The sequence below is a fragment of the Aplidium turbinatum genome, chromosome 5 (assembly GCF_918807975.1).
Source record: "Aplidium turbinatum chromosome 5, kaAplTurb1.1, whole genome shotgun sequence".
NCBI lineage: Eukaryota > Metazoa > Chordata > Ascidiacea > Aplousobranchia > Polyclinidae > Aplidium > Aplidium turbinatum.
Genome location: NC_137476.1, coordinates 21,270,357 through 21,283,436, shown reverse-complemented (window position 1 = coordinate 21,283,436; position 13,080 = coordinate 21,270,357). Strand labels below are relative to the sequence as shown.

The following is a 13,080-nucleotide window of genomic DNA, read 5'->3' as shown; positions in this document are numbered from 1 at the left end:
ATTATCTTTCAGCAGTGAAATCTAGCCTACCCTGTATAAGTGTATAGGCTACAAACTAAGATTTTTAACAGCTTAATTCTGACAGTATCGCATATAGGCGATAAGTTACTTGTGAAGGCTTTGAAGCACTGACCCAGGCCTGGTCATCGAGTATTGGTATCCTACATGGTTGAGCCAGAAGTGAATCCAAGTCCACCACCGATAAAACTGGTTGGTTTTAAATCTTGACCCTTGGACTGACAAAGCCTTGTTAGGTTATTTCGCATAGCCTACTTGTAGAGGCTTTTGATGCAGGACCGGTTACCGAGATTGGCAGAGTGAAAATTTCCGATTATTGTTGAAGTGTTGTTGCCGAGGACTTATTCCATTCGATCGGTGCAGCTGAATGGAGAGCAGTCCTGAAATGCGTTGCTCAAACGTAGGCCTACACCTCGACAACCGAAAAAGCGTCGCGTGACTTTGGACCGGGCGCTTAACTACTGAGCTAACGGGGCGGACATAGGCTACACACCACCTCTCCGTGCCGGTATAGAGAAAACAAATAAACCAGGTGTAAGAATTTGTATACCTCGGCTACAAAGTATTCGTGGCCGATGATAGAAAAAGAGTCAGACAAACTGAATTGAATTAGGCTGGGCAGCATCTGGACAGAAAAGTTATTAGTCTCGAACAGACTCTCAAATAGTTATAATGCATAGGTTATTCATTTTGGAGGACATGTCTTCTTTTTTGATGAGAAATTTTTATCCTCCAAGGGGATTCGAAAAGGTCATCTTTTTTGCATTTAAAGTAGCCTATGCGAAACTGCCAGCAATAGCTAATCAAACGTGACGCGACAATTTATCGAACGACAGTTTATCGAAAGACAGTTTATCTAACGACAAACCATCGAAACGACAGTTAATCGAACCGACTGTTTATCGAAACGACAATTCATCGACCCTCTGTTTATCGAAACGACAGTTTATCGGACGACGAGTCTCCCGAAATTTTTTTTATCTAGGGTTAGTCGTTCGATTAATTTTCGTTCGATGAACAGTCGTTTCGATTAACCGTCGTTCGAAAACTGTCGTTTCGATTAACTGTCGTTCGATCAATAGTCGTTCGATAAACTGTCGTAGCCTAGTACTCCAATCAAAGGCTTTGTCAGTCCGACTAAAAAGATTAAAAACCAAACAAATTGAGTGATCACTGTCATAAACGATAAAAATAGCTTTAAATTGAATGAACTGACAACTCTTTTTATGCCACTGTAATTTTGACAAAAATTGCATTAGGCCTACTAATTCAGGAGTAAAAAGCTAAAACCTATAGGCGTTTTTTCTGCTGCGTTACATTAAATTCCAGCCAGTCGCTTCTGCTGTTTTATTGTGCCAATTTGTTAATTAGGAAACTGCTTAAACATGTAAAGGAGAACTACAAAATGACGGTACACAAATAATGGACAAATTGGATAATTGTTATTAGTGACAAACCACATCCAATTGCAGTTGCAATAAAAACGAAAGTCTGAAAATTGTTTGGCCATACCAAAGATCAAGAACTGGACCCTGTAAAGTTTGCATAGAAATTATTGTACAGTTAATGGTTCCACGACACTTAGGCGCAATTACATAGGTGCATGCCAGATAGGTGTCCTCACTACAGCGCCATGCAATTTAAATGTTGTCTCACGTTTTATGTTCAACATTTAGACGTTAGGCCTATTCCGAATAAAGTCTTTTTGCGTGCATGCAAATAATCTTACGACAATGTAAACATTTGAATCGCCAAGGGCCACAGTGAGGACTACTTCACCTGGTATGTGCGTAGGAAACTGCGCCTGAAAGACTTGTTCCTGATTTCATGGAAACAGAAAGCGACGCAGACAACCAAAACGATAGAACGACAATATTTACACAGCGACTGGACTCAAATTTTACGACACTAAATGAACTTTCACAAAATTAAAACTTGGTTGGTTGGTTTTGAATCTTTATCCTTGGACTGACAAAGCCTTGATTGGTTATGCCAGACAGTTTCGCATACTTGTAGAGGCTTTTAACGCAGGGCCGGTTACCGGGATTGGCAGAGTGAAGTTTTCCGATTGTTGAAGGGGAATTATTCCATTCACTAGGTGCAGCTAAATGGAGAGCAGTCCTGAAATGCGTTGCTCAAGCGCACACCTTGAGAGTCGAACCAGCGCCGCGTGATCTTGAGCCGGGCGCGTAAACACTGAGCTAACGGGGCGGACAAAATTGAAGGAAACAAGCATGTTGAAGCGCAACCTGCTGCAAGCGGGCATGGCAATTGGTGATGAAACTAGGAAGATGGTTGGAATCGAAGTTGCTACCAATAAAAACGAACATCAACAAGCCATATTCAATGATTTGCATGATGAAACAAAAGAAGCAACTAGCTTTGAGTTATACATAAACCCAGACAGCAAAATCCGTCAATTTTACATCGATTTAACCTCTGCAGACGTTGTATCATTGTAAAAATGTCGGATTAGAGTAGTCCTGTGCTTGCTGTATGAGAAGTAGACATTTCACTTTTCAACTTGCATGGTGCTGTACAAAGCAAGAAAGTACAGCGATTAAGAATGACACAAAGACTTGACATACAAACCAAACGGCGGTCGTGCTGTATGAAGGGGCTGCTGGACGTTTCATTAAAATGCATCAAAGTTTTCATTGATACGAAACCAATGCAGAGTTAGGCTACAACCGACCCAAACTTTTTAAAAAATAGAGAGAAATTTCCAAACATCATAGCCCGATTGAAGCTTCGAAAGTTTTGAAAACGTTTGAATTTGTGAAAACAGAATCTCTGCCGTTGTTTGAAGCATTTCGAGAGAGTAAATATTTCTTGTCACCAGCAGAACCGTTTCTGAATCGGGGAAATTGATATGGACAAGAAGTCGCATGTCGGTGTCGGACTTTCCAAATAATTTTTTTTACATTTCCTCGATTAAGTATCAGCGGTAACAAAGTGAACACTTGTGTTTCTCGGCAGTCGAGTGTTGTTGGAAAATAAAGTGCAATTAGAGAACTAAAGTTTAGAATAGGAATGAGCAATGAGCATGGGCATAAAAATTATTAAAAACAATAAGAGAAAAATATCGGACATATTATTGAAATAAAACTATCAAAATACGAAACCAAAATCAACACACTTTGTAAAATTGCACTCAATCTGTAACTTAATGCAATGCCTTTGATTTTGTTTGTTCTGACGACTCTTTTGCAAAGCTGTTGGTAATTGGAGATACAAGAATAAAATGTGAAATTGTCAATTTAAACTGAAATCTACCACCAAAAATTGATACTCATTTTCACAACTTGTGCATGATTCAAACATGCTGTCTGACATTTTCTGATTGTATAATCTACAGCATACGATGAACAAAAGGTTGTACCGATATGTACTAGAACTAGAGTAACAAATCTAAATTGATAGAGCTTCGGTAGAGAGTTTGTCTTGTTGAACCATAGGCATACAAAGCCGAGTAACGTGATCAAGTTTAACATCTTCAAGTTTATTACATATAGAAACACAAAACTACGCAACAAATTAAGTATTGAACGTTTTCGACATCACAAGATGTCCTCTTCATATACAATACATACTAATAAAATAAATCAAATATAGTAATAACTATATTTGATTTAATTCGCTCTGCTTTGCCTTTTTGCTTGGCATTGAGCACTTTTTGTAGTATTAATAGTTTTCATTGTTTTACTAATAAAATAATATACATGATACAACAACTACATCTAAATAAAATACAATGGTTAACTAAATCTATAAACAGGAAAAGACAAAAACTGCACAGTACTTCTGACTAGCTCAAACTCAACGATATAGGCTCCACGAGAATCAAAGGTAACTGCATCAAAAGGTGTTAAACAGATCACATGATATGGTAGAAAGGCAAGGTGCGAAAAAACTAATTTTTAAAATACAGAGAGCAAGAAAGACGAGCCGCAAGCATACAATTATCTGTTCAAAAGTGGATTGTGACGTTTTATGTACAAGGCTTCCAAGATCTTAGTTTGATACTCAGACCTGCCTCTGAACATGATCTCAAATTGCTTGATAGAAACGTTATTTTGGCATTCTGTACATGAGAAAATGTGATCTTTAATTGCGCTTTTCTGTATAGTTAGTAGTTACTAGTTAGTATGTGCTTTTGTATAGTTATGCATAGTTTTCTGTATGTTCTTTTCTGTTAGCGCAATTAAAGATCACATTTTCTCATGTACAGAATGCCAAATAACGTTTCTATCAAGCAATTTGAGATCAGGTCCAGAGGCAGGTCTGAGTATCAAACTAAGATCTTGGAAGCCTTGTACATAAAACGTCACAATCCACTTTTGAACAGACAATTGTATGCTTGCGGCTCGTCTTTCTTGCTCTCTGTATTTTAAAAATTAGTTTTTTCGCACCTTGCCTTTCTACCATATCATGATATTTGTTTAACACCTTTTGATGCAGTTAATTTGTTGCGTAGTTTTGTGTTTCTATATGTAATAAAGAAGATGTTAAACTTGATCACATTACTCGGCTTCGTATGCCTATGGTTCAAATCTAAATTGCGATTATAAATTTTTAAATGTAAGGATTAGTTTACGCAAAGAAACTTTGAGGTGAATATCTTTGCAAAACAGCATAAAACAATGACAGCTAGAAGACGCATTACCAAAGGCATAGCAAGATAACAAGAATTAGGTGTCGGATTGTCGGTGTACTGCAGTGTGTGATCTACAATTCTACATGGTTTTAATGTAATTTTAGTTCACCCAATTGTAAACCTTGACTCAAACCCTAACCTTGAATTGACGATAAACCAGCCTATGTATTGCAGTTGGATCAACCCCTTCACTCTGAAGAGAGAGGGGAGTGGTTTGATGTTAAGCGATAAAAGCCCAGTGAAGATAAGCTGGATCACTGAACCAACGTAAATCACAAACTATATAATACCACATAGACCACATACTGTACCACACCAACACCGAATTAGCTACAGCAGAAGTTTCAATTACTCCTTTTAAGCACACCAACCAGAGGACATCTCATGTCTCACAGAACTTTTACAAAATTAGGCAACCATACTACCCTCTTTTGAAAACAACACCAGATGAAAAATATTATCAAAAGTTGGTTAGGATGACTATGAACTACGGGCACACATGATTACCGCAGCAAGATCTTTCAATTGGTGCAATAACCTTGCTAAAATAAACACTGTCATTTCACATTTGGTAATCAGCAATGTTGACTGACAATGTCATGCAAAAAATCCGAAAGTGACGTTAACAAGTCAATTATTAGGCACGTTAGTAATTTTTCAAACATTTGTTAAAACAGTTTTAAAAAAAAAATTCAAAAGTTTGACAATGTCTAAAAAGCATAATAAAACGGTGCTACTACGAACAACCTTGAGGAAATAATTTGTTGAAACACCTTGCCAAGAACAGAGTATACCCATCAAAGACGTGGAAGCAGTAATCAAGAATCTAATCGCTTCCATCGCAAGTGGGTCGACACAATATCTGTAAGCACGAAACAATATTCAATAGGGCTGATAGCACAGCTTTTACTTGATGTTTCTATCAATATCTGAAAAAGACAGTAAGTGCAGTAAATTGAGAAAAAGATTGTCTACAGTTGAATGAGTGGGAGACAAGTACATCTGCCACATCTAGTACAAGTACAATTAGTACATGTATGAAGGGAATAACATGCAAGTGAGAATAATTTGAGATCAAAATTGGCATACATCAAGGCCGTGCCTTGTTTATCTTTGTAGTCAGAACAGAAGATGACATTTGCAAGTGGTTGAACATATGTGGGAAAGAGAAGACAATCGAGATAAAGGCTGCAGGATGGAAAGAAGCAATGGGGGATAGGCACCGCATCCAAGCAAGAAGGTGAAAACAAGTATATACCAGAAGGATATCTGTTGTAATCGAGAAGTAATAAGCCCTTGGGTTTGGAAATAGAAGCGTTTATCAATATTGCTGTTTCCTGTTTTTTTTTTTGCCAAACTTTTCGGTCATTTGTCCGAAATGACTTGAAAAAATTCGGTAATTTTTTGTTTATTTTGGTCATTTTTTTCTGATGAAGGTATTTTCTTTTTGACCGAACTGACATTTTGACCGAATTGACTATATACTTTTTCGGACATTTTGCGAATTTACTATATTTTTTTCGGACATTTTGCTAAAAAATCGGTCAATGATCGACAAATGACCGAAAAAAAAACCCAGGCTGCTTCTGGGTCAAATCATTATATTTCAACAAGAAAATTGCAATTTGAAACCCAATGTCTCAAAAACTCATGAATTTTTGATAAAAAGAGCACTTGAATGAGCTAAATCCGATAAAGGAAATTTCAGTGAAATCCATCAAGAAATGGCGGAGCTAGACTGATTTGATTGTACCGCTAGAGGCACTGTGTGCGATAAGGTAAAAATACAAATATTGATAAAATTTGCAGTTCTAATGCTAGGAATGTGGCGAAAACTGGTAATGTACCATTTTTGAGGGTGTAGAATTCAAAAATGAGGTCAAATTAAGCAAAAAAGACTTGCAAATGGGTCAAAACTGGGATTTTATTTTTAAAAGTGACCCATTTCAAGCGCGTGCCCTCCGAAAAGGAGACAATGTTTCGAAAAAATAAAAATAGGAAAATGACCTTCGGGAATCAAGGTATCATGTGCAATATTCGAAATAAGTGCCCCAATGCGCTTTATAAACAAATTTCAAATTTTAAAATTGCAATGAAAAAAAACTCTGAAATAGCACAAAATACTGTAATTTAGTGATTAAATTCAAACATGAAAAGTTTTTATAATTTTTCATACAGTTTTTACAAGTTTTTTACAATGCATTGGAGCACCTATTTTGAATATTGGACATGATTCCTTGATTTCCGAAGGTCATTTTCCTATTTTTATTTTTTCAAAACATCATCCCCTTTTCGAAGGGCACGCGCTTGAAATGGGTCACTTTTGAAAATAAAATCCCAGTTTTGACCCATTTGCAAGTCTTTTTTGCTTAATTTGACCTCATTTTTGAATTCTACACCCCCAAAAATAGTACATTACCAGTTTTCGCCACATTCCTAGCATTAGAACTGCAAATTTTTTCAATATTTGTATTTTTACCTTATCGCGCACAGCGCCTCTAGTGGTACAATCAAATCAGTGTAGCTCCGCCATTTCTTGATGGATTTCACTGAAATTTCTTTTATCAGATTTAGCTCATTCAAGTGCACCTTATATTAAAAATTTATGAGTTTTTGAGACATTGAGTTACACCCCTTGTTGAATTATAATGATTTGACCCTTCTACTATTGTTTGAAGTTGAAACTGGGTTTTAAAAGCAGAATCTTGTCTCTTCACAATGTTGTCACAAATCCAAAATATATTTGAATTTAAAGCAAATTTTTAAATAATTTTGAAATATCTTAATGTGCCATTCTATAGTTGCCCTTTCACAGATATTGTTTCGTGATAACTTTATGTTTCATCGAAACAGAATCATTCAAGTTATACAGTATATTAAAATAAATATCATCAGGAAATGTATAGTTGAGTGAACCCAATATTGCGCTCACAGCAAAAGAGAAATGATGACAAGGATCAAGATCGCCATCACAGAAATTAGTCGTCCTCAGCAACATCATCAGATGCCTGGGTTCCTGGAGCAAAACCACCGTGTTGGCGGATATTCATGTTTTGTCCATGTCCCTGCCGTGCATCTGTAATTTGAACATGTCCCACTCCCACACGTATTTCTTCGACTTGTTGTGGGTGTGTTGGCGGCCTTCCACTAACGTTGGGTGCACCACCATGCTGTGTGTAAGCAACAGGTGCTACGGTTGCTACATGATGTTGGATGGAAGATGTATGATAATTTGGTGGTTGACTTCTGCTAGCACCTAGTTGCTGTTGGCTTTGTTGCGACTGATAGGGGCCAGCACCAGTCAGCTTGATTTTCTGTCCAACAAACATAGCTGCATTTTCAACCCTGTCAAAGACCACTCTCCTTGGTAAAGAAGGGGGTGCTGTTGAAAAAAAGCAAAGTTAAAGAATTATCAGTTCTTCACTTTTATCCCCAATCTGATGACATCATAAACACGATTCTATTAATTTGCATTTTTGAGCTGATGTTTACAACATTTCGTATTAAAGAAAAACTACAATGCAAAGACAGTAAAAGAATCAATAATCAGATTTCAAATTAACCCATTAAAAGCCGCTACAAGTTCCCATTGCTTTTATTAGGAAATATTTCAGCCATAAAGTCGTATTGTCATAACTTTTTAATTAGTTAAAAAAAATTTGATGATTTTTGCGTTTTTGATACATTTTTTTGTTTGCCTTTTAAAAGGACACGGGCCACATGGTCAAATATAAATCTCACGATACCTAAGTACCGAAACAAACATATGCAGGTGTTTGTTTTGGTAGAAATTTGTCAGATCTTTCTTGAAGGACGTTTCAAAGTTATTGTATGAACATATTATATTCACGGTAACCATCGGCGCAGCTAGTGGTAGGGTGCCCCCCCCCCAGTAGGCAGTCTCCGCCCGGGTCGGAAGCTTGTGGCGGCAGAATATTTTTAAACGTAAAAGAAAAACCATAGTAAAAATCTTTTTTGAAACGGATTTGGCTCGAATTCTATTTGCTTGTTCCTACTTCACGCATTCAGGGGTGCAAAATCATGGTCCGCCGCAGGCGGCACAAACCATAGCTATACGCCACTGACAGTCGTCGGCTCCAGCTTGTGACCGAGCATTGGTTTCGTCATCAAATCGAATTTGGCTTTGGATGGTCATGTCATATATGGCTTTGGAGGCCAGTCTATGATGGAAAAAACGTGGGCAAAAGTCACATTGTATGGAGGGTATGGATTATATGGAGGGAGGGACGTGGTAGTTTTAGCTTTTCTAGTGTTCGTTTTTCTTGGGCATTTTGTATCTTGTTTTTTTTTCGAAAATTTCCGTGCCTTCCTTAGATCTTTTTCTCCAGAGTAATCTGTCACTAGCAATGTTTTCCCATGAATCCAGATCAACGTTTGCATGGTTGAGGGAGACTTTGTTTCAGCTGATCTTTGTATCTCATTTTTGGTCTTCTGGGGGGGCTTTTTCCTGTCTCTACTTGTCCCTTCTCATGACATGTCCTGTCCAGCGAAGGCAGTGTTGCAATATGGTGGCTTCTGAACTGGGCAACCTAGCGTGATTAAGGATTGCATCTTTGGTGAGACAATCTTCCCAACGAGTGCCTAGCATTTGGCCCAGTTTCCTCTGCTGAAAATTTTCAAGTTGTTTGATGTCACAGCGGTATAATGTCCAAGTTTCACAAGCATAGAGAAGGGTGGATAGAACGACTGCCCGGAGGACCATAATTTTTGTGCGGATAGATATAGCATGGTTGTTGAAAACACGATGGATAAGTCTTCCATAGGCACAATGTGCTGCTTTTACACGATGTTCAATATTTTTTGACAGTGTTACAAACAACCAAAAAATGTGGCCATGTGGCCGGTGTCCTTTTAAAAGGCAACAATAAATATAAAGCAAAATAAACAAATATTATAAAAGAAGCAAAATCTTACACAAATTGGAGTGTAGTAGGAAGCACAATATGATAGAGTGTCAAACTATGAAGAGACATAATTCATATCTATTACTAATAGGCAATAAAACATGCATGTTCCTCCTCACTTCACTTCTTCTGGCTTTTCTCATTTTTCAACAATTTTCAAACTTTCACAAAATTCAAAAAAAGTAGGCTACGTTGTTCGCAAATATTTATCAACACCTTCCAAAACAGACCCTAAACAACTACTAGCAAGTCCAAAATGATTCAATCAAAATAAGATGATGCAATACTGATGCATTCAAAACGATGTCCTTTTAAAGGGACACCGGCCGTAAATGGGTTAAATAAGGCGAGAAAATTTTAATAGCTTAAAGTTGCAGTTCTTTTCATCTGACTGTCTTCAAGAGCTTGTCCGTCAAAATAAAGTAAATCTAAATGTGGTGAGGTGTTTGTGGATAGAAGGCAATTAAGTAAATATTTTAGATTAACTTTAAAGCATAAACAAATTCCTTTTGGTAACATAATTTTAAAGGTAAACTACTAACCTGCTGGTGGGGCATTGCGTGGGATATTTTCTAACCGATCAGTTTCTATAACCTGATTAACCATAAATTCTCCACCAGTAAAGTTGCCAATTCTCAGTTCGTCAATGCGCTCATCTGCATTACCGCGATTAGAAAAGTTTGCCATAACTCTTTAAAAGGAATCTAACCACAGCTTATCAAGTACACAATTTGAAAACATTTTGTTGACCTACAAAAGTGAGGCCATAGGATTAGGAATGAAGATTTTACAAGTTTTCAAATATCAAATTCCCAACTTTTTTCAGTTCGCGGCCCACTTTTAATGCAAGTTTTATTGTGCGACTCACAATGAGATGTGACATTTTTATTAGGCTATGGCATCTTTACTACTGGCGTGCCGCGTACGTACTGAAATTGTTAACAATACAATACTTACATCTAATTAACCCTAACTCTGGCAACACCTGATTGTAACCATGGACCTATTAAGTGTGAAAAATAGCCACTTCCTTTTTCATAGTAAAAGAAAGTGTTGTCACTACAAATTTCCCCTTTCCTTGTAACATATCCAGCTAAGTACACAATAGCTTGCAATTCATTAAATGATAAATTCTTTTCTATACTTGACAATCTCTCAAACACTTCCAGTTCTGATAAAACTCATTCTGTATGACCATAGATATCTTACATTATTATCTTACATATATAAGATATCTATGGTATGACTAGTTGTTCCCGACAATTTTCACCAAATCAAACATCATAATAAAAACCGTTATGGTCTACTTAACCTAGCTGGCATCTTACGTCATGGAAATTGCTATAAAATGTCCAAATATTGCACCATCGTTCGTAAGACCTTATGAAATATTGCATCAGCCTCTTTGAACACCTGTTTGAATGACTTCATAATTGTCTTTCATTATTGCGTCACAGTACTGCGTACGTGAGTTTGAGATATTGCAAATCATTCTGGTTATTCTTAAAATTGTTTGTTGGAAGTCAGTCGCATAGTTAACTGTTTGCTTGGTGCTTAGTAGCTGGACAAATTTTCCGTCTTTTATCTAAGTAATCTGTTCTGTAGTGACAAGTTTTAGTGGTGTACGGCGTTACATCCAATTTCGACAGCCAGGTGGCTAATTTTACAGAAATACAAATTTGAATAGACGTTTCAAAGGAGTGTTTCTTTTTCGGTCATTACATGCAGACGAACGGATTCGGGAATCTTACGTTACAACTTTCCCACGAAGAGATTATGGTTGACCACTAGTATGAACATAGATTGCAAACATGCCCTGCTGGTACACATAGGCCTACAGAAGAAATATCAATTCTCTGATGCAAAGCAAGCTTGGCCTTGCTTACTGACAGTTTTTCGGAGACCTGCTGAACATTTTATTTCTCAAGAAGATCTGTTGAAAACTCACTGAACAATGAACATAACAAAAACAAACTCATGATCTGCTGATAAAAGGATCAGGCAAAAAAAAATTATATGCTAGCCTTTTTTTCCCTTTCTTTTTCTTCTAAATTAAATAAATTACTGAACATAACAAAAACAAACTCATGATCTGCTGATAAAAGAATCGAGCAAAAAAAATTATATGCTAACCTGTTTTTCCCTCTCTTTTTCCCCTACGTGCGTTCTACGTGCGTTGCGACCGTGCCATATTTTAAACTGATTGTTTTGCTTTGGTTGGTGTCATCATAGATATCTTACATCTATGGTGTCATGCGGGAGGCACTTTAACATGCAGATATCCCATCCAGCACGAACCAATCAGAAGCTACGCTTTTCATGACGTCATCAAGATTGCGTTTGGGAAGAATTGAAAGTAGTTAGCCTACTTTTAGCGTAAAAAAACTCGAGAGTACGATGTTTTAACTATTTCCCGATTAGTTTTCTTTTTTCAATTTTCTTTTTCGCCTTAGTTGTGTGATGTTCTAGTTGTTATCGTTATAACGTCCGCGTCTTGTCGCTTCTACCTTTTTCTAGATCTCTGGTATGTTTGGCATGTATTGTTTTTTCGTTGTGATGGTCAGAAATAAAATAACAAACTGAAACTGAATAATTCTCTAGCAACAATACTTTAGCAATCGGAAACTTCACTTTGTCAATCTCTGTAACCAACCCTGCATCAAGAGCATCTATATAAGTAGGCTATGCGAAATTACCAGGAATAAACCTATCAAGGCTTTGTCAGTCCAAGGATAAACATTCAAATCCAAGTAACCAAACCAAGCATACCCGCCCACAGTGGCGGCTCGTGCCATGAAAGAAAGAAAGAGAAGAGGGAAAATATGTTTTCCTTTGTGTTTGTCCGACCCGGTTACCTTTTTCACTTAGAAGTTAAGAATTGCGGATCGAAAATTAAAATATTAAAAGTTTCGTTTGGCAACACTGATTTAGGGCAAACTGCAGTGTTGTTCAGGATCCGGATTTTTGGAGTCTGATCCTGCCGGATTTGAAGAAATTTTTCGGATCCGGATTGGATTCACTTTTTCCCAAGCTGGATCCGGAGCCGGATTATCCGAATCCGAATCTGTTTAACTTTGTTTAGTTACGTTTTAATAAATTGAATGACATAAATTCCATGTACCGGTAGTTGCTATTCTTCGTTTCAGGGAAGCTAGCCTCCGTAGATCTGGCAGCACTAGTCTGATACCGATGTACGGTACTCGCACTCGCAGTCACTAGTCTAGTCAGCACTGAGCAGAAGCAAACCAGCAACTAAGCAAAGGCAGGCACGCCACGCTAAGAGGTTGATTAATTTAAAGTAGCCTACCTCGATACTAGAAAGTGCTGGCCGGTGCCCAGCAGAAGCTAAAAAGTTTGCCATAGTAGATCTTCTGTTGCTGTGCAGTATACTATTATGCTTTTGACTTGACATTTTAGATTATATTCACATTATCAACTGTTGATGCTTTACTTGTACTCAACTCTGTGTTTAGGTCTGAG

At 37.3% G+C, this 13,080-nt stretch overlaps 1 protein-coding gene across 1 annotated transcript; it reads right to left on the bottom strand.

Annotated features, from left to right (window-relative positions):
• Window positions 1-7,268: 7,268 nt before the first annotated feature.
• LOC145769910 (uncharacterized) lies at window positions 7,269-10,309 on the bottom strand. Its single transcript, XM_082581456.1, has 2 exons — window positions 10,143-10,309; window positions 7,269-8,057 (listed from the first exon to the last, which is right to left on the bottom strand). The coding sequence occupies exons 1-2, from the start codon at window positions 10,285-10,287 to the stop codon at window positions 7,654-7,656; spliced, it is 549 nt and encodes a 182-aa protein (XP_082437582.1). The 5' UTR covers window positions 10,288-10,309; the 3' UTR covers window positions 7,269-7,653.
• Between the last annotated feature and the right edge of the window lie 2,771 nt (window positions 10,310-13,080).